The 23,531-nt window shown below is 35.2% G+C and overlaps 1 protein-coding gene across 6 annotated transcripts in view; it reads left to right on the top strand.

Moving 5' to 3' along the window:
* Positions 1-23,531, top strand: part of LOC149282552 (diacylglycerol kinase beta-like) — a 167,726-nt gene that overhangs the window by 20,495 nt on the left and 123,700 nt on the right. For 3 of the 6 annotated variants that reach the window (XM_089498074.1, XM_089498072.1, XM_089498077.1), the window contains 7 exons: positions 132-249; positions 2,286-2,374; positions 2,454-2,570; positions 6,600-6,702; positions 13,980-14,014; positions 14,905-15,018; positions 23,421-23,494. In XM_089498074.1, the coding sequence (XP_089354200.1) occupies positions 132-249; positions 2,286-2,374; positions 2,454-2,570; positions 6,600-6,702; positions 13,980-14,014; positions 14,905-15,018; positions 23,421-23,494 (650 nt within the window). Of the gene's footprint in view, positions 1-131; positions 250-2,285; positions 2,375-2,453; positions 2,571-6,599; positions 6,703-12,029; positions 12,064-13,979; positions 14,015-14,901; positions 15,019-23,420; positions 23,495-23,531 lie in introns of all 6 variants that reach the window. The other 3 variants (XM_089498076.1, XM_089498075.1, XM_089498073.1) reach the window with 2 other exon arrangements.

The raw sequence follows: 23,531 nt of genomic DNA, 5'->3' as shown, positions 1-23,531 counted from the left end.
TTATAGATGGTAAACATATCTAACTCGAACACCCTAGTTGTATTCCAGTTTTACTGTTTTAACAGAAGCATATTTATGCTAATCCTATTGTGTGTATAAAATACATTTAGTGTTGATATGTTTTTTTGCAGAATGTGAAGGATGATGGTCAGCATGTGTGGAGGCTGAAGCACTTTAACAAACCTGCCTACTGCAATCTTTGCTTGAATATGCTGATAGGACTAGGGAAACAAGGATTATGTTGCTCATGTAAGTATCTAATATGTATCCAGTGCTTTTTTTTTTTAAAGTATTTAAAATTGTATATATTGTTACAAAATAACCATTCTACAGACGAGTGCTTTTCTTATTCATTCATTCATTCATTCATTCAAAAAATGTTCCAGATTACCCAATAGTCTAAGTAGATGCAACATTTTTTCCAATTACACTCTTTCACATTCTCACTTATGCTCTCTTGGACTATCATGCTCTTTTATACTCTCTCACACTCGCTCTATCTCACACTCTCTCTCAGTGTCTCTCTCCCTTCTCCGCTGACTGGTTCTGTATCCCTGTCTCCTTTTCCTCTGTTCCGATTCTTCTCGTGATTCTTCTTTCTTTTTTTTTTTGTCTTCTGTCTTCTTTCTTTGTTCGCTTCTTCCTGGTATCAGCACTTCCACCAAAGGGGCAGAGCCTCTGTGCACACCCTCTCCTCCAATTGGAGGAACGGGAGAGAGGCTGCCCCCATGTCTCTGCCCTTTAGCGGACGTACTCAAAGAGTCCAGAATAATGCAGAGAGATTAATAGTGAAATAGAGGTGCAGAACTGCTTCTCTTTCTCCACATATCTGTCTGCATTTCCCTGCTTCTTGGAGTATTTTCGCAAAAGGGCGGGGCCACAGCGTGCACCAATGGGACAGCCTCTCCACAATGCATCAATCTGGAGAGAAGGTATGTGCAGTGAACCAAGGAAGAAGTGAGAAGTACAAGGAGAGTCAAGAGAAGAAGCGGAGCTGCAAAAAGGGAAACAGGACAAGGAATCAGTCCAAGGAGTGTGAGAGTGATAGTGTGAGTGAGGGTGACAACAAAACCGAAAAAGAAACAAAATCAAAATTGTCTAAAAGAGAATGGACCAAAAACAAAATGAACAATTTTGGTCCATTTGCACAAGTTTATTATACTTTATCAACATAATGTACATGACTGCTCATGTTCAACACACATAAATTTGCACCCAACAATATGGAAAGGGTCTGTCGAGAAAATCTGGGAGAAAGAGTACAGGATTTATAAAGCCAAAAGAGGGACATTGCTGAAAGTCTTTGTGAAAAGAACTTCTGTTCTCACCAAATGTTCAAAAACTGAGCCTGGCAATACGGAACACATTTGATGTGCATTACATACAAATTCCTGCATATTTTATTTGTGTTACAAACTATATATTGAGCGTTTTTGAGTGTATCTTTCTCCTACCTAAAAACTGTTTGGTTTTGTTCAATGTTTTTCTGATGGTGTCTAATTGTTATTAATTAGTGGCATCCTTGCAGTGTTTACCATAATCTACCATTCTGTATTCTAATATTATACTGGGAAATATCTCTCTATTTTTTATTTCTTAAGAAATAAAATGACATTAAAATATTTATTTTTTGTATGTATTTTTAATAACGTTGATACAATAATACAATATTTTGCCTAATGAGCCTGGAAAAATCAAATGTTAGAAGCAGATGGTGTGTTCCGGAAAGCAATGAATTTACGCAATGAAGACATAGTGTTGTTGTGGTAGGTTACAAATGAACTTTTACTGAGTACATGGCATCTATGACAACACTTGCTCTCTGGAAATGGACTAATCAGCCATTTAAGGATTGGATAAACCAATATACGGAATAGCACAAACTCATATGGTTTTTACTTTCGTGCTTGCCAGCTGCTCATAAGCATATATTTTGGAAAATGTAGATATTTTATTAACAAATGACACCAGTCCATTTGGCAGCCATCAATTTGTCTTCAAAGTGCACATCATTTGGGGTTCATTTTTTTTTTTTAATTTTTAGCTAGGACAAATTTAATTAGGCATTTCCTGCCATGCTGTGATACAGTTTTCATGCTTTTTTTAACCGCATAATGCTTCCTGTAATTATTGACCTTCTGAAACAACAGCCCACGTTGAGATTTATTGGTGCAACTTCACCGTTTTGCTTGGAAATGGTGTTGTGTTTGTTCTGTTTGGAATAAAAAATTAAACTGAGTACTGTTCTACCACAATCATTAATTCCCTTTTTTTCTTTTTTTCAGTCTGCAAGTATACAGTTCATGAACGCTGTGTGTCTCGAGCTCCTCCCTCTTGCATCAAAACCTACGTTAAGTCAAAAAAAGACACAAATGTAAGTACGCCATAATCACTGTTTATTTAACAACTGGAAGCGGAGATTGGATTTGTTAAAATATTCTATATTTACGCAGGTAATGCTTCATTTTTGGGTGGAAGGGAATTGCCCAACGAAATGTGATAAATGTCATAAAGCAATCAAATGTTACCAAGGCCTCACTGGACTTCATTGTGTATGGTGTCAAATTACAGTGAGTATTTCCACCTAACTTCTCTTCTTGGTCTTCTTCAAAACAGCATCAGTTTCATATCTATACATTAGATCAAATTAGCAATAGGGGGACATTGTAATGTTAAATGTTTTCTTTAATGTTTTCTATGCCTTTGCCATTGGTAAGTCAACATGACAACTAAATACAGTAGAATCTTTGATAGAATACTCATATTGTTTAATCATTGTACAACACTTTGAAAGAGGGCATGTATCCTATACAGGTAATAATACCCTGTTTTTCAGCAACTATAAGCCACTATACTTTAGTGTTTAACATTTTTTCCAGGTCACAAAATATATAGTTGCCAATATTTTGGTTTGTTGCATGCAACACGTTTGAGACCCTATGGAGAATTTGGTTATATGTACAAAAGTTGTGTAATGATACATAAGACCTAAAGTAGTTTTTACCTTTAATTATGTAAATACCATATCAAAATCTAGAGGGTTTTTTTTTACTGGAAAGGTCTTACGACATCTTCATTTTTAGGAAGCAATCTAGAAATAAAAACACATTTTCTGTGTATAAAATTAGTAATATTTCTTTACTTCGAAGTAACTGAAGCTGCTGGTTTGGCACTGTATGGAACATATAGGAAAATATAAAAATGTTTCCCATTTATCAATAGTTTTATAATGATCTTATGGCAATATCTTCTCTTACACTACTCAGAAAAAGGTTTTTTTTTAGAATTCCTTTAATACACTATAAAATGTAATTACCTGTCAACCCTTTTTTATAGTTTGCTTTTTTAATAGAAGATCATATGACATGATCATATGCATTCTTTCCTTCCAAACATATTTTCATAAACATCCCAGATATAAGCAAAGGTAAAATGCTTTAAATCAATGGCTTAATAAAAACATTACTATCTTCTACTTCCTACGGTTAAAAGTAACTACGGTAATTCTTTATAAATAGCTCCATAACAGTTTTCCAATGCAACACTCAAGTTGTTTGTCATATACATACAAATGAATATCACACTTTAAACCTTTAAACTCGGAATCAATTGGGCTAAAAATAATACATTTGGGACCGTTAAAAGACAAGTGTGTATTTGCAGCATTAGGGAATCACTGCTCTTTGAGAAGTACAAAAAGGAAATCTTCATATATACAATGCGGCAATACACAATTAGTCACACTGGAGCAATTCTGTATCATAGCTTTAAACAGTTATCGTAAAACACATGTTGTTGACCACATCTGGAAGGGTTAGTATAGTACCAATATGGAGGGATGATCTTCTTTTATTTCATTTGTTCGCTTGTTCGTCCGTCCGTCCAGAATCAATAGGACATTACTGCATCTCCTAAATATTGACATTTTTAGTGTAATTAATAAAGGAATTAAAAAAATAACAAATTTGTTAAGCTAGCAGCAACCACATCCACCCAGCATCTGAAAGGTTGGTTGATGTCTATGCCATGATTTATTAATATATTGATCAATTTTAATTAAAAAGCAGGTACTTTTGATTGTTTGAGCTGTAGATATAAAACAGAAAAACATAATGTGATGGTAAATAAGTATCATTCCACCCAGTCAGCCCCACAGCCCTGAAAGTTTTCTTCTTTTATCTGTAGGGTCGGCAGATAGTGGGCTTTAAATGTTAGATAGAATGACTGATGCACGTGGGGAATCTGATAGAAGAAAGCAGAACTTACTTAGACGTAGATGGAGCTAATTTCACCTTTCTTTCCCTGGAGATTACTACCGCCCTTACAAGTCATAATATGTCTGACCTAGGTCCATCATGTCAAATCTGAAGTGTTCACTGAAAGAAATGAAAGCATAAAATACAGCTGCTACTAAAAATATTTGGTCAGCTTGGATATAATTCACAAATGAAATGTTGACTAAGGACAAATAAATAAATTAATGGAAAAGTGAAGTTAAGGTTACTCTTTTATTGGCTGATTTACAATTAACTCGAATGGCAGTTCAGCTCACGTCTGTTGGAATTTATATAATAATATATTAAGGGAAAGCATGGCTTGTCAGCTCTAAATCAAGTGTTTGTTTTCAGACACTGCCAACTGACCATTAAGGTTTTCACTGACTAAACACTTCTTTCACATCTAAATGTACCCATGGACTTATTCGACATTTTAAATCAGATATTTTCTACAGAAAATCAAAATATACACTTTTAAGTATAAATATTACACCTATTTGCACAGTATTTAATTGTGATTGTCTCAAAGACAGTGATCTAATTTTATGTATTTACCTTGGGCACTGCCCTAGACCTGACCCAGGGGTGCATCTCCAAGTCACTGCTGAGCACCGAGATATGGCACAGTGCCACGTACTCCATACTATGGAGTACATACCAGCATAAATTAGACCTTCAGTACAAGCTACATATAAATGACATAACATATACATGTATGACAGCAATATTTAACACAGAATAGATCCTACCCTAGTTATGGCTTTGCACACCAATCATTGTTCAAATATCAAGGCAATTTAAGCACAAACATCTACATTGCACTTCGTGGACATATGCATACCTAGGAACATCCAGGCTCCAGCTACCCGACGCCCTCCCTTTTCGGGATGCCGGTAGATGGTCCTGCTGACGCCCGTGGGTGTTCTCGCTGACATTTACGAACGGTCCCACTGACGTTTGCGAGCAGTGCTAGCCCCACATGCAGGAAAACTGGCTGTAGTTATAGGATAAGTGCATGGGACATACCGCAAGTTTTAGACCCTCTCACATCACATCTTCCTCTATCAAAGGCAAAGTCAGTGCATATCTTGTACCCTAATATCAAGAAGTAGGAAGTTGTGATATTCTTCCTGGACAATATCTGCATTGCTTTAACTGAATAATAGACTTCAGTGTTTGTATGAGGAAAAACTGTGATTTTAAACTAGGCCCCTCCACTTTTCTTGCACTTTTCTTGCATGTTTCATCACCCTTGCCTGTCTTGCAGGCTAACGTGCCATTAGCATAGATGTGGAACCACTGTTTATAATGCTGAAGCCGGGCGTGTCGTGTAAATACATGATGAGTGCATATAGCCAGTAATGCGGTCTGTCCCTTCAGTTTTAAGTACAACTGTATGTAGGTATATCAACGTTTGCTTGAAAGAAAGATTGTTAAGGGTGACATTCTTTCTTTAAGTCCATTTTATGTACAGCATTTAGTCCTTGCCTTCTCTGAATTGTAACGATTAACATTTAAAAAAACCCCGACAAATTGTAACATAAATGGAAATGGGGAGAAGATGATGAGTTTTAGATACCCAGCCCCTAGACATAATGACGCTCCCCAAACAAAGTATAGGGAAGCAAGAGTTTCAAAGGTGTCTCCTGCACCAAGGGTAAATCCGTTTCACAACAGAATAACCCCATATAAATATATAAAATATCCTAAATATATAAATATAAAACATTTTAGTGTTCTTTTTATTTACCATATCATATAGTTTTTGATAGATTCCCAAACAGAGCACCTCCTCGTTTTCACTTCCAGTATCGACTGCTGGATGTTTTAATGTCATGCTATGCCTTTTACAAACTCCTAAAGAAGCCATAGTTAGCTGCTGTTTTTCCCTTTATTTATGAGCACCTAAGCAGATTAGACTCACTGTTATACGCAGCGTTGCTTTGTTCACTTCATGTCTCAAGCTTCATGCTATGACTATAAAACATGTCATTATTTAGCTTTTAGGAAAATCATGCAGCTCCAACATGGCTGCCATGATGTCCTTTTCTAGCATGCAAGCAACAATACCAGAAACGACAAACAAGAACATTTAGTCCTTAATATTTCTCTCAAGTCAATGCACAGTTGTGTCCTCTGAAATGTAATCTAACAAGAGAAATGAATGTTTGCTCTGGGTGGTTTCAACTAATGGATCTGAATATTCCTTCTCCCATCTCCTTAGTAAACATGTTTTTCTTACCATAACTATGGAAATACCAGAACCATTTCAGCATACGGATAAACAACTATATCAATGCAATATCATTTTGTCTCCTACAGCTTCACAATAAATGTGCCTCTCATCTTAAACCCGAATGTGACTGTGGACCTCTGAAGGATCACATTTTACCTCCCACAGCTATCTGTCCTGTTGTTCTGGTACGTTTCTGTTTGTAATTGGATGGTATCTACACTGATTAACATTTTTTTGCAGCTAATTAAAACATGATACAATAATTCTCAACTGTCATGCTAGTTAGGATAAAACCGAGTCATTTTTAAATTATTTTTATGTAATATACAGCGTTTCCGTTCTAATGACAAGGAAATTTCATTGGGATTGGCTATAATGGAGGCTGAGTCAGATTTTATTACTTATGTAGTACTTACCAGAAACTGTGTAGCAGGTCACTTTTGCTTTTTACATCTTTTAAAGATCCAACTTCCCAGAAAGATGAAGGTATTCTTATGGTCAGTTCTTGCTTTGGATGCATATTGCATATCTGCAATGCAGAGATCTTTCATCCAGAGGTTACTTTGAATAATGACACTGTCCGTGCAGCATTTTGTGTTTCATAATTTTACCCACTGCATTTCATATTAGCAGTGTAAATGCAAGATGCTTCTGTTTGAAATGCGTACAGAAATGTGGAATGGTCACATAACAATCAGCCAGCATGTCTATACAGTTTTTTTCTCTTGATTTATATATTCATATATCAACTTTGTTTTCACTGATTTGAGTCTTTTACTGTGACGTTTTGTAGTATATTACAATGAATGTATGGTTGCATGTATGTATACTGTCTTTCCAGTGTATGCAATCCAGAGCTCCCACTCTTCTGGGAAGCATCTATGTGGGGCAAAGCTAGCCCCATATAGCCATTAGTGGGTGGGGGTGGCCCCAAGGAAACAGGATTTAACCTGGTGCCTCCAGGTCAAACCTGGATAGTTCCCAGGTATGTTTGTATGTATAGTATCTATCTATCTATATCTCTTCAAGCTTCTTTTTTATGAGGGTCATGTGATATTAGATCAGCCATAAATTTCTTTGTGTGGCTGGATTCCAGACTGGTCCTATGGCTGGCAGCCTACCAGGACATTTCTAGGATCATGTGTGTTGTGACAATATGATATCTATCCACCTATTTTATTTTTCCTTCAAAGGGCCTAGGCCTTAATACTTCTCAAACTCATAACAAGCCACATGTCTCATGCGTCTATCTGTTTCTTGGTCCCATACTGTTTCAACCTAGTGCAGTTTCAAGCCTAGTGTCCCTGACCTTCTAGCTGTGAGGCAGGAAATCTGTACCTCTTTTACACAGATCTCTTTTCCCTGCTACCCAGAGAGACATAGCCCGTAGGGCTAGTTGAGTATTCTAGGGATTCGCCACCACTTGCAACAGCAGCCCCTGTGACCCCTGCATCGGCCAGCTGTAGGGCTTCTAGCGCCTTGAGGAAATGAACTTGCTTGGTAACATGAAAGAACTTTGATGGCACCTCCTACCTGCTCCTTGCACTTGACAGCTACCTAGAAGGGTGGCTTTGACTGTAGTAACCCAAGTGCCTTCCAAGATGCCAGTTTCTCTTTTTTGATGAATGTGTAGCTTTATTTGCTTCTGCCCTTATTATTTTTTTCAGCATAGCAGTCTTCATATCAAAGAGGCTTTGAGTAGATCTCTTTCTATGACTCGGTTTCTCTGTCTCCTTCCTATACTCCATCCCTATTACTTTCTGTGAACCTTTTTTGCAATTCTGTTGTGAGGACATTATTTCTATATCTCTTTTGCCTACGCCCCCCTCCTTTACTTGGCTCAGCTCTCTTTTACCAACGGATGAAAAATCTATTTTTCCAGACAGAAATACATAATGATATTTATTAAAAAAACATGCCCATGCTTACTTTTGTTAAAGAAAAAGTATTTTTTTAATAAACAAGTGTATTTTATATATATTAATCATAATGTTACATGGTCCTTTTAAGATCTGGCACTGATTACTTTATCAAATTTATGTATGTCTGTGGACAGTTCTCTAATCACTTCATAAAGCTCTGTTTTTACTTAATTCTGTTTCTATATTTATTTACAAACCCATTACAAAGGGCCCGCCGTTGGTACATTTATAAGAGCTGCAAATATTAATGTCAAAGAACATCTGTAGAGATGTAGTTGGCCACCACTATGTGTCAGTTCATTGTCTCATCACAGAAATGTGGCATATACCCTTACAACCATGAGTGAAGTCATTGGGTCACTGATTAAATAAATACTTACGTGACACACGGCTTTTGGAATATCTGGACTTCATTGTGCTTTATTGAAAAAGAAAAACATTGCTGGTGGAGGAAGTAATTTTGATTACTAATCTTATTAGTTTACTAGATTTTTTCATAACCAACAACAGACATTATGTGACTCTGTTATGGAATAATTAACATGGCATTGTCAATCATTTAGTTTCTTAATATGTAATCTGGAAGAATACAGGTTCTCTGGAATAAATGTCTATTTTGTTCCTATTTTGGTTTATGGAAAATGTAAAAGCATGCTTCCCACAAAACAGTTAACTCATATATATAACACAGTTAAATATTGTAGGCAACATTTGCTATATTGTAAAAGAAAGTGTTCAGGAGGAGAGAGTGGGGAATGTCTCAAAGTTTAACCCATTTTCATGGCGTTGTATGGTGCTGTGGCCCAACACCTACTGAAGCTCCAGTGTAGGTCCCAGGTATTTGGCACTCTTTAGTAAAGAAAAACTTTCAGTTCCTCTTAGGTTTACTAAAGTTGGTATGTATTTTGATGGATTTAACCCTACACAAAAATGCCCCGTAAAGCATAATTAAATCTTGCATCCAATTTTAATTATATGTAATGCAGATTACAATTTCAGGGGTTTGACTTTAATGATGCATAGTTGGGTGAATAAGATTAAATGTTTCAACTCATCACAACTCACCTATGGAATCATGGTTGGCTGCTCAAAAGTGGTCTAGTAGAGACTGGTAATTTCTAGTTGTAATCTTTATATGAAACACCAGAGGGAGCCGAATCCTTGTATTTAAAATTTGACGTCTGAAATCCTCGAATCTTTCTCTATATCCAGTTATAATCTGCTATTGCTTTAAATATTTATTTTAATAAATTGAAATCTATGCCTTGAAATACAGACAGCTTCTTTTCTAAAGGGTGGTTATCGAATAATTATTTTGTCATTTGTGCTACAAGTACAAGTTGCAATTGCCAAATCATTGGTAGTTAATGCACTCTCCTTGTTTATTGCTAATGTAAAAAAAAAAGTTTAAATGATTTGTATCAAATCACCATCTAACTAAGGCCCTCTAACTCTTTAACATATCTTACAAATGTACTTCCATCCCATTTCTATTCTATATTTCCATGCCTCAGTAAGTAATGTTAAGACTTTGCTTGTTACATAGGGGGTGAAATTACAAGTAGATGTAGGAAGATGGAAGATGGACATGATACAATCGGGTACTTAATAACTAAGGCTTGTTACTTTGTTTGTTACACAGGGGGTGGAATTACAAAAAACTATATAGTATTTAAAGGTTTTTTTTCATTCAATATTTCTGGCAAATGGCGGCAAAACTAACATTATATAATCAGTGTCCTACCTCGAAGTTATATCCCTTCTCCTCACCCCTACAAAAAGACCTCTTGAAACAACAGCAACACAGAAGAGAAAATAACATTAAAATGGCTGCTCCACTCTTTGCATTTATTTATTTACTGAACTTTTTAAGCACATGCCCAAGGCGGAAAAATCATTCCCTTTTGCCAGTCAAAATAACCCCTAGATCAATTTAAAAAGCACAAAGCAGGACTCACAATTTAAAAAAACAACATGAATACAAAAAAAAATAACATAAGCCATTGTAAACGTAATATTACTTTCATTTACAAGTTACAACACAATGTAAGATTTTGTGCTAGAGCACAATTAGGTACGTTTAGAGTGGTTGTTTTGCCTATGGAAATTATTGCTAAACAAGTATCAGATAAGAACTTTTTAACCCCCTTTATTCATATTCACATTAGTAAATCAAATTTGGACCCTTAAAAACTAAATAGAATGGAATTCCACAACGTATTATAATCAAGTTAAATCCTAAATAGATCAGGTGTTTCTTATGCACGTTAAAACTGTTGTCTAAGTGAATTTCATTAAGGTTTAAGCTTTCAATACAATTTAGATGCCTTCTTCAGAATTCCTATGAAGTTACATTAATGTACAATGCTACTCAGCTTTAATGAATTAAGTTGTTGGGTATGGTGAAGTACAAGGCAATTTTGTTTTGGAGATCAGAAGGCAGAGACCAATTTAAATAAATTGGTGATGCCTAGATGGTTTGTGGATGAAATATGTTACATAAATTATTCTATGACAAATGATTCTATTATCTTCATGATTACTCAGCTGTCTTTTAGCTCTTGACATATTTAATCCTTTTTGCAAATAAAAAGAAAATGTAAAGTGAATAAATTCATACATATTAAGAAAATGTTGGAAATGATGTAGATCTTGTGTGTCCAAAGCCTGTAATAAAGTGGCATACAACACATTTTTTCTAATTCCCTTTTTTAAATTTACTTAAACCCGTAGTATATAAAATATTACTGTAAACCAGCGATGAGTTTGGGACTTGCGTGACTAGCTGAAGACCCGTGTGCCATCAGATTGTATCATTGAATGTTTTAGTTATAACATAAATAATGAACTCAAGCAAACAAAAAATTTCTCAGAAAGTCAGGTAATCCCCAAGTCCAACTGTCAAGAGCAACCGTGTTCAGCTGTCAAGGAAACACAAACCTAGGTAGGTTGTCTCTTTAATTAGCTTAATTGGGGAAGTAAATGTTAAGAAGAGCTTCCTAAAAACCCTGCTTGTTATTTGTTTGTCGACCATTAATTTAAAACACAGGCTTACGGTATTTTTACCGCATATCTGGATATTAATTTGCCATTGCATGGAAAAGTTTGCTATATATGCCAATACTACTACTATGGGGAAAGCATATAATCAGTAGGTGAAATCAAAGTCCAGAGGATTTCCATTTAAGATGCCTCTAGGCACAAATAATAGTCAATTGGTCAATAGTCAAAAATAGTGCAATACTTGACCTTTATTTACATTTTTTTAGATGATTGCTTTTGAGGGAAATGTGTGTAGTTTATGAGGGAGCATTATGGAAGGGAAGGTTTCGCCAGGAATTTATCTCATCTCCAGTCTTGAAAGTAAGGAAAATCTGTTTTACCCAGTATTTGCTAGATGTTTAAAGGATGGTATCTCCTGAAAGAAAGTAACAGTATTATCTAACAATGCATAGAAGTACCACAAATAGAAACATTCCACATGGATTGTACTAAGAATCCAAATTCATCAGAACCTATATAAAAAAACAACAAATACATAGTAATAACCTTCCCTATCCATTGTATATTGTCTTCCTGTGTATGTGAAGATAGTGCCAAACATTAGTATAATCTGACCTTCAGAGCTGTGACTAGGGTGGATGGCACCTGGGTTGGTCGCAGCCGTGCTGACGTCGCCTCCACTTCTGGAAGAGGAAGAGGGCGTAGGGGCATTGCTGCCAGGCAGCTTTGCTGACTCGAATGAAATATATAAACAATGTCATAATACTCTCTAAAGGCGGTATTTATTAAAACCATTCTGATGTTTTGTTACCTTCTTCTCTGAGAAGATGTTTACAGTAGACATATTGAAATATGTACCCTTCATCTTACATTATCAGCGCTACGGAACTTAATGGCGTTATATAAAACAATAAATAATAATAATTATGGTGCAGCTTTCTCCTAGTCAGGTTTTATAATGAACTGATCTAAAGAAGACTCTTCTGACCTATTGCTCCATACTGTTGACTTATATGTTGATGGAAACTGAGCTGTGGGAGCATTTTTCTCACTGGTGTTTTTTGCCCAATCTAGTTGTGAGCTTAGTATAAAATGAAGCAAAAACTTGAAAGATTTTTTTTAGAATACATGGCAGGGATTGCATTCTGTTGTTCATTCTGTTTCACATTTAAGGATCTGACGGAACACATGAAGGTAGAGGCCATAGATGAACTATCAGATTTCTTAATAGATGTCAGCTAGAGTTTATTGCTGTCTCTTTTATTCCAGTAACATTTTAATTAATTCATACTGATTGAATAAATGTACATTTAGACTAGTTTCTTAATGAGGGCACGTTTAGTGGAAAAGGTTTTACATCACACTGATATCCTGTGGGTAATTATATCCTAATTATATGGTGAGAAAAAGAGTCTATAACTCAGGGAAGCTATTGTTCATTGGACCCAATTAAGAATTACATGAACATAATAAAAGTTCATGAACAGGTTGACTGTCAGTCAATTTAGAAATCCTTATAGGTGTTGAATCCTAGTACAAGACAAGCATGCTACACTTTACGAGCAGTAATACTTATTGTCAAGAGATTTGTTGAGAAACAAATGACGTCTAATCATGACTCTGCACTTGAATGCTGTTTGTCTTGTTATTTGCTAACTCATACTCCATCGTAATCAGTTATTTAAAAAATATATATAAACAGGTACACACAAGTAACCCTTTTTATTGGGGATTATCTAAAAAGAATACCATATTTGCTCGATTATAAGACGACCCTGATTAAAAGACAACCCCCCAAAATCTGAATATTAATTTAAGAAAAAAAAGAAAAAGCCTGAATATAAGATGACCCTATAGGAAAAAGTTTTACCAGTAAATGTTAATTCATGTAAACTATTACATTTTTTAATAAAAGCTAATTTTTTTTTGTTTTTATTTCCTTGTATTTTCCAACCTGCCCCCCAGTTACGCACATCTGCCCCCAGGCTTGCCACTCCAATATGGCACTGTGGCCCATGATATGCCTTTTAACCCTCTATATGCCACTGTGCCCCATGGTATGCCTTTTAACCCCCTATGTGCCACTCTGCCTCCAGAAATGCCTTATACCCCTATATGCCACTCTGGCATTTAGGGGGTTAAAAGGCATATTATGGGGCGGAGTGGCATATAGGGAGGTATAAGGCATTTCAGGAGGCAGAGTGGCGTTAAGGGGGTTAAAAGGCATTTCATAGAGCACTCTGCCTCCAGAAATGCCCTATGCCCCCATTTAACACTCCCCCCACACACACACACACTTACCGGGGCTTTCAATTTCCTGCTGTATACCGGGGCAGCAGTCTTCCTTCTGTCTCCCCTCCATTTAACACTCCACCCCACACACTTATCGGTGCTTCCAATTTCCTGCTGTATACCGGGGCAGCGGGTTGACGTCCACGCGATCCGTAGACAACTTACGCTGCAGCCGGAAGGAGGTGTGGCTAGCAGCGGGGGTTGTCTGCGTCCATCGCGCAGACTTTCCCCGGCTGTCAGAGATCAGAGTTCCCTGCACCGGTGCGGCACCGGCACCGGCACAGGTGCGGGAACTCTGACACATGATGTGTGGGGGGGAGACAGAAGGATCCAGGTCCCCTGCAGCGGTGCGGGGGATCTGGATCTTAGTCTCATAGTCAGACCTCTATTTGAGGTCTGATTATAAGACGACCCCGATTAGAAGACGAGGGGTATTTTTCAGAGCATTTGCTCAGAAAAAAACCTCGTCTTATAATCGAGCAAATACGGTATTTTCTATTTGCTTGAGCATTGTTTCTCAAACAAGACCTTATAGATCACCAGTAGTACACATTTAACACTTTTCCACCTCTTTGGAATTTTGGAGCATGCCTAGGCATTGGTTGCAGACTTGTGTTCAGTAAGTGTTCATAATTGAAGACTTTTTTAAAAACAAATGTATCTTGAGCTTCACATGATTTTTTCTTCACAATTACTGTCCCTATTTTTTGAATCTGTGTTTTTTTCACACAACATTTGTATTGTAAATATCCAAGCAGAGGTAGGAATAGCCTTAAAACATTTAGAGTCTCAAAAGGAGCTCTGATTTTAGCACATTGAACTGCTTTCATTTTTTATGCAAAGCGCATTTTCCCTAATTAATTCCCTAGATTCATAGACCTCAAACACTTTGAAAAACAGAACCCTTTAGGGTCGGTTAAATCACAAAACCAATTAATATACATAAATATATAGGTAAATGGAATCTGATAGAAAATGATAAGAAAACATTTATATATTATACAAACACTTCAAGTTCGAAACACTTGTAAATTGGGATAGGGATAAGTGTACTTGATTTTTAGCTCAAGTCACCTGTAGCATTATTGTGCACTCATGTTACCCATAACATTAAATTAAGCGCTGTTGTAATATTACTCTCCATAACCCTTTTTCAAACACTTTCTTAAAGGAGAGACAATCAACCGTGAAGAGGGAGAAGAACTGTTCTCAGCAAGGGAACAAATCGGGAGAAAGGACAAAAATGCAGAGAGCAAACTCAGTGACCGTTGATGGACAAGGTCTACAGGTTTGAAAAACCTATTAAATAATAGCTTGCATACTTGTTGTTGAAATGTTCATCTAGGAGAGTTTTCTTCCTTAAAAGCTTATATATATATATATATATATATATAAGGAATCTGAGGAATTTTGTATAAGAATGTGCCAGGAGAAAAGAAAAAAAAAAGAGGAAATAATCAGAGAAGCAGAATATAAGAAAGTACGATAGCTGCTACCAACTCCAAAGAGCAGTTCCCTGAAGCTCAAAAGAAAGAATGTGCAATAGGGATGTGTTGGAGTGACAGTAGAAATGTAAAAACAATAATTTAAAATGCAATATTGTTGTAAAGAACAATAGAAAATAAAAAAGAAAGTATTTAAAAATTTAGGCTAGGTATCAGGAAATATTTTATATCATTGAGATTTTCCAGCTGACTAAGGGAAGCAAGCCCAATGCTTGAATAAGTTGATTACTTGAAGCGTCTACGAGTAGCTTGTTTAAAATGCTGGTATAGATCTATATCTGTAATATAGAGCTATTTACTGATAAATTACATATTTACAACTCTTAATTTTTATATGCTTGACTTTTTATTACGTTCTTTTACAATAATATTGAGCATTGAAATTATTGTTTTTACATTTCTGGTGTGCATTGTTTATATCAGCGCTCACTCCAACACATCACTATTATATGTGTAATTTGTATTATGTAATTATCTATTTGCTAAACTGAGGATTGCAGTTTCAAAGTTTAGGTATGATAAAACATTTAATTTCCCTGACTGCATTTGGGATGACCAACCCTAGTGTGCTTCTTGTGTAAGAAAGAATGAGTATATCTATAGTGGGTAAGAAATCCTTAAAAATTTTAAAAAAAAATTGCATAGTTTATCTTGATTAACTTAAACAACATCAGAAAAATGTATTTTAAAGACTAACTTGGACAGAGTATGTATATAATATATATATTACCTCTCGTACAAAATGTGTAACCAAATTGGTTTGCCATTAAGTGAGTTGATTATTTCCTGTAACTCTGTAGTAAATGATAGAATAATAACATGAGAATGTATTTTTCCCATTTATCAACATTAAATTGCACACTCTAATCCAAATGTGTAACTTAATTAAGTCATTAGCCATGTGGCTTATTCCACTAGGAATGTCTACCCTGTTGCAGCCCATTGCAAGAAGACATGCCTCCTCCTCTAAACCTTTTGTGATAAATTTGTACCGATCCCTACTGGTAAAAAGACCTTCTTTTGAGTATTCTCCATTAACTAATTAATTGTCTCCTGTCACTGACCACCAATCTCTTTAAATTGACAAAACAAAATATAAAAAACCCCACAAATATTTCATACAACCTCCAATGATGTTATAAGTATGTTGTACAGGACATCTGCAATAGCATAGAAAGAGAGACAGGGTAGTAGAAGCTAGGGTTATTCCTGATATTTCTGCTTTTTCGGGGTTTTCTTTTGGTGGTAGTGGGAACCATGCGGTGGTAGCCTTGTTCTAAAGCTCTCAAGACATGTTCTGTCTGCAAATTCAAAGGAGGTTGTCTGCCTGCTTATATAGCACATAGGTGTGGAAAGTTGTCATTTGTGATAGGTATTAGGCAACCTTTCTATTCTAAATTCTTGATTTCTTATAAACAAGATATGGTGTTTATTGTTTGGAGGAGTGCACAACTCACAAAATGGGGTCTCTATAAACTATTCCATGGTATATGTAGGAAGACTGAAATGTGTGTTATGTGGTTGTGTAACAGCAGACCAGGAAATAACATCTAATAAACCATGTCCATGTTCCATTTTAACATCATATGATATATCATGCAATAGATGAGATGTGTAGTGTATGCTCATTTATTATCAGTGTGTGTTTAAAGGCTTTGTGACTTTGCGTATAACATTGCCTAAAGCAAAACTATACGGTGGTATGTTTCTCAAAGGCTCCTTAAGAAATATCAACACGCTCTAAGAATCCATTTTCTTCTGGATTCAGTAAATGACCATTTTCCCATATATAGTTGGTGCTGACAGAATGATAAGGTCCACTTCAAGTAAAAGTAATTGATTAATTATTGGTTAGGAATGGTTAGCTTTGGTTTTCACTGACATATTTGTTTTTTCTGAACATTCCAAACAAACATTTCAAGGACAGGGATACCTAATTAGCACAAGATGCCAACTTTAACAAGTATGTTCTGCACCATTAAAAAAGTTTTTGTCACATAACACTGGCATATATAAATAAAACTCCACAGAACTGTACAAGAATTCCACGTACCACTTCTGCTGCTCCCCTGTAAATACATGCTAAACCTGCTTTGTTTGTTAGAGTAGCAGTAGCTATTTTTTCATCAAATGAAATAATTGAAAATTATCCATTTCATCTCACTAAAACTTGACATGCCTCTCACTTAAAGCTCTCATTGTGTTACATAATCTATTTTTTTGCCTCAACTTGCAGTGCTACTTTATCCTGTTTCGACTGTACTTCTTAAAAAAAGATAGTGTTAAAAGAGAACAATTACTTTAGCAATGTCATTAATCTAGGAAATGAACGTGTTAATTTCCTAATAACCCGTTACTTACACCTAATTGATCCTCACCCTTTAAATAGCTTATTCACAGGACTAGAAGTGTTGTTACTGGCACCATGGTACTATACCAGTTTCGGCATCAAAAATGTTGCAGATTGTTGAGTTAAGCGGCAAATATACCTGGAGTCAAAATGTGTTTGACTACAAACAGTTAATACTCTAGTAAAGGGAGATACTAACCTGAACATATGATAACCAACCCTGGCATAGGTGTACTTCTGCCGCAACTTCCATACTAAATCGACTGGCAGACTCCACTAGGGCGGTGGCTATGAACTACTATCACCGGGGCACTGGGCCCAGGAAGTGTCCTGCACGTGGACCCGAAGGCTCATGCACCCCAAGATCACCTGCTACTGTACTGTACCAGGGCAAAAACTCCTAACTGAAACCACCAGTCTAATGACATAAATAGAGAGAGGCAAAGTTTGATCATATAATTTTGACAAGAAAGGGCAGTAACTGATCCCGCTCACAGATAATGTTCCCGCCATTTAGTAGACCCAGCCCACACAATTTTGCTGAGCAGCCCCTTAAGCTTTTGACTCCTTTTGAACTTTGTTCCTATCCAACTCCAGTCATGCTGCTCTTCCTGGGATTACACTCTTTCAAGGGCTTCTCCTGTCATATAGGGGATAATTTAATTTTTGTAGGTCCTTTTTATGCCTCCCTACCTTATAGTGACTAAAGTTGAGAAAAGTAGTCACATGATGGAAGACCACCTGTAATAGACAAACTATATAGATATAGGAAAATATACAGACAATTTCAAAATAAACTAAAAGATGGATAAGAGCTGAAATATGTTTAAACCAATTACCAAGATTGAAAAAAAGGATAAATTATAGCAGTTTTTATATATAAAATAGCCAAAATAAATGTGAGTGAAGGAGGTAAAACCTGAAGGTTGACATATTGAATGTTCTAAATATAAAACAGAGATTATTATAAAACCTATGGTTCTGTCTACACTATTAAGCTGTAATTATAAGGCAATAAAATCGGATGGCTTGGCAATGTTTCTCTGGTCGTTATTTGGCAATAACATACAACCTTCATTCACTATAGAGGTTCAGGCAATAAATATCTCTTCTGCTATTTAATATTCTGTTATAAGTTGAAACCAATAACAATTGTTGCGCGTGTGGAGGGGGTACTATATTGTGCAAAAGTTTTGGGCAGATGTGAAAAAATGCTGTAGAAATGCTTTCACAAATATGCATGTTAATAGTTTATTTGTATCATTTAAGAAAAATCTAACAATGTAAATCAAATCAATATTTAGTGTGACTACCATGTGCCTTTAAAACAGCATCAATTCTTCTAGGTACATTTGCTCGCAGTATTTTAAGGAAATTGGTAGGTAGGTATTTCTGTGGGGACCAAACCATTACTTCCAGGACTCCTTCTTTACGCTGAAGATAGTTCTTAATGACTTTATGTTTGGGGTCGTTCCCATGATGCAGAATACATTTTTGCGGCCAATCAGATGTCACCTTTATTGTATTGCATGATGGATAATCATCTGCCTGTACTTCTAACCAAATTCTCAACTCCATTTCCAGAAATGGAACCCCAAACTTGCAAGGAAACTATACCATGCTTAACTGTTGCCTGTAAACACTCATTCTTGTACCGCTCTCCACCCTTTTGGTGAACAAACTGCTTTCTGCTACAGCCAAATATTTCAAATTTGACTCATCAGTCCAGAACACCTACTGCCATTTCTCTGCACTCCAATCCCTGTGTTTTCATAATTAGTTGAGTTGTTGGCTTTGTTTCCATGCCAGAGGTATGGCTTTTTAGTCGCGCTTTTGACCAGACTTCTCTGGACAGTAAATGGGTGTACCAGGGTCCCACTTTTTTTCTGCCAATGCTGAACAGATGGTATTGCTGAACATCTTCCGGTTCCAAAGGGAAGCAAACACTAAGTTTCCTTGGCTGATCACTGGGTCTACAATCCTCAACATTACCATTTTCTTTGTGCTACTTCAAAAGAGCTTAGACAGAAAATTTGGAAACCCTTGCCTGCTTTGGATTGTCTGCCTGGGAGAGACTTTTCTGATGCAGTATTCTGATGCAGACTTTTCTGAAGCTTGTGTCTTGCTTCTGTGCTCAGTCTCGCCCTAGTGTATGACTTTTGACATTAAACTGTTTTCAGGAACCTCACCTTTTTATTGAGTTTGGCTTTTCCTCACCCAATTTTATTCATCCTGCACATCTGTGTGTTAATGATTGTGTTTCTGTATGATTGTGTTTCTGATAGCTATGTATGGTATGTATTACATTAATGATCATTATTGCCAATTTGGTATAATTATATACTCATCCACCTAACTATATGTTTTCCAAATCCCTCTCTATGTGCAGGTGTATCAAGAAGAATTGGTGCTGTTTTGAACACAAAGGGTGGTCACACCAAATATTGATTTGATTTATAATTCTCTTCTTTAAATTTACTTTGCAGTTTGTTAAAAATAAACTATTAGCATGTCTATGTTTTGAGCGCATTCTTACATTACAGCTTATTTTCAACCTGCCTAAAACTTTTGTACAGTATTGTATATACACCATCATTTGAGAGGTAGTTAATGTAGTGCATAGGTAATTTATTTTAATAACTACTAACAATAATACTTATATCATATATTTATATTTATATAATATTAATATATTAATAATTGCAGCAATAGACCTCTAAATAAGTAACACAAATTGGGAATTAAAGAAAAACACGTTAAATAGCCTATTTAAATGTCTTTTAAAGAGGTGACAGCATTGCGATTTAGGATTATTTTTTCCCTTACCCATAATTGATTTCTGTTTGCCAGAAATGTCCTACAATGTTTTCATAAAAAGTACAAGATGGTTTCACAATTTGAGACCGAGATAATTCATAACTGGTGAACCATGAAAATTAGTTATATTGTGAATTGAAATGGAATATCAGCAAGCATCCCTTCACACAAGTGCATGTTGGAACTGGTTTACGTTATATATATTATATATATATATATATATATATATATATATATATATATATATATATTAGTATTCTGTTCAGGTGCTATGACCTTTTTGCTACTGGCTACCATAGTGTTAATTCTGGCTTCCTTTGTGTGTTCATAGTCTTGTATTTTCTAACTAACGGCTTACAGTGTCATCATTTACAGCACGTAAACATGAAACATCTGAACCTGAGCTGCTTTCACACATTGTATTGTGGTACTTAAAAACAAACTAATTTAGTTAACCCTTAACATGCTAAAACGTGCTATTACATCCTGAAATATTATCCACAATGGCCACTAATATGACCTTGGTAATGGAAAAAGTTTAAAAAAAGTTTTTAAAAAATCCTGAAAAAAGGGAAAAAATACAAAGTGTAAAAAACAGTATTGGAAAAGAATATTTTCGGAAATCCTGTGCAAAAATGCAGAAAATATTTTTTTTCAATTTTGGCCTTTTTTAAAATAAATATAGGATTAAAAGAACAATTTATAATTTACATTATACTTAATATGACAAAATATAGTTAGGAAAACATGGTAAAATGGCAAAAAGAACTGTGGTCTTTAGAGTGGGAAATACTCCCGCTTCTAAGAACGTTAAATTTATAGTATTTGAAGAAACTGACACTTTGATTAGAATCCAAAATTTTAGCCAATTTAGCCAATTTTCATGGTCAAAGCTAAGAGGTAAAATGAAATGCCCTTTATAGCATGACTCTCATATTTCTCTGATCTAGTTACCAATAATGTAAATTAATTAATTGTAATTGTACAGTAAAAATATTGTAATTCCAGGTGATTCATTTCACCTATGGAAAAAATCTGAATAGGAACCAGCCTCTCTGTCGTACTTAAAACTGGATCCTATTCTACCATAATCGGAATAGCTCCTTTCTGTTACTATTAATCATACTTAAGCACATTCATCTTATTTCATTCTGGCTAACCAGAATAATGATCATGATTATTATTTCTAATTAGAGGAAGTAATAGATCATGTATAACCTTAGGATGAGTCTCATTAATTAACCCGCGTCCTTAGGGACTTCAGCTACAAGTAGATAAGCACTTTATCTTTGTCATATTTAGCTTAGTTTATACTTCTCTCATATAGAAAATGTTACATTTATTGAAATTGAAATAAATAACTAAAATTGATTAAATATGAAAAAGTGGGAGCCATCAATACTGGCATAATATACATTTGCAAAGCACTATTAGTGTGAAAAATAACATCAATGACATGTAATTAGTTTCAAGGTAATTCCAGGTATTGAAATTGCATTTTTATATTTATCAGTTATTTCTATGGAAACTTAAACTACTCTTAAGTATTGCATTATACTATATACATAATCAACTACATTGCTTAAAATTATTTTCTCTTGGAAAAGATAACTTTAGAAAGTAGAAAACCCACTTCATTAAAAAACTAGAAATACACTGCATATGAAGATGCCAAAAACAGGTCAAATGTAAAAAGAAATGCATATATTAGTAGTTTATGGTATAATCTATTTTTTGCAGTGTTTTTTCATGCAAATTATATTTACAAAAAAACGTTTACATTTATGTTATTATAAATACAGTATTCTCGCATGAAAATAATTGTTGAGTATTATATTTTTTTAAACTGATTATAATGGAGTTTGAAAACCCACAGTAGGTGATTATATTTACTCTTTTATCTCCCTAGTATTTGCCTCAGAGAACAATGTGTTAATGCAATAAAGGTTAAAAAAAACGTCAAAATAATACCAATACTGATGTTATATTAACTAAACAGAGCAAGAAATGAGTGCATACCCAGTGAATACTATTTAAAACCACACCTATTGGAATAAATATTGGGGATTCTGTCACACATATGGCCATATGTTGCTTGGCCTTCCACTACGTCACAATATCCCAATTTTGGCGTGTCCTCAAAAGACGCTCAAAAGAACTGCAAAAGATGAACAGACGTGCTGGTGTCATGCTGTGTCCATTCTCTTGAAGGGAGTGTAAAAAAACAGGGGAATAGTAGTGCTGTAACTATGTCCTTACAGGCGAGAGTCCTTTGAGAGTCCTTCGGTCATTAAAGCAGAGTATGCCTGTACAGAAATGGCATATAAGGCATACACATTCAGATTCCCAGGTTGTTGCTGTTATATTAAATATTGAACACTGAATGACAATATTATCTAAGATGTATTTCATTTTAAATGTCTTATAATTGTAAAATTCGTTTTACATCAAGAAATGTCTGTTATTTTTATTAACATATATCAACATATTTGCCCTGACTGCAATCTTCCTTGTAGAGATTATATAGGAGTTTTTACATTATTTTACAGCTTCTGGCTACACACTTGTTAAAGTATTTGTAACTGGCCATGTATTACCTGTTTCCATTTTTCCGGGGGCCAAATTTAACTTTCATAATTTTCTATGTGAGCCTTGGATTTTAATTGTCCCACATAAATACAACTATATCTATCCCGAATAAGGAATCTAAACATACCATACTAAAAATACCATATAACAGCATTTCAGAGTGCATGTGTTCTGTTTTAATTATTTTTTTTAACATATTTGATGTAAGGGTCATAATCTGTTTAATACTTCTCAAACAGCCAAATAATAATTACATTTTTATTATCAATTACTTGGACAAAAACAGAAAAAAAATCTGCAACTGTTTAGGTTAAAATTGACAATAGTTTAGGGAAATGTAGGCTGATACAGGGTACAATTCATTTTTTTTAGTGACAGCTGGTAGTTCTGATGTTGCTTATTTGTATGACTGTTATTTGTATTTTTCAGATTACTCCAGTTCCAGGCACTCATCCACTGCTGGTTTTTGTAAACCCAAAGAGTGGAGGGAAACAAGGTGAACGGTATGTTTTTCGATATTAAATAATCTCAAATGTTATT

The sequence above is a fragment of the Sceloporus occidentalis genome, unplaced genomic scaffold, assembly GCF_023333645.1.
Source record: "Sceloporus occidentalis isolate IW3139 unplaced genomic scaffold, rSceOcc1.0.p SCAF_113, whole genome shotgun sequence".
NCBI lineage: Eukaryota > Metazoa > Chordata > Lepidosauria > Squamata > Phrynosomatidae > Sceloporus > Sceloporus occidentalis.
This window is presented reverse-complemented; position numbering and strand designations above follow the sequence as displayed.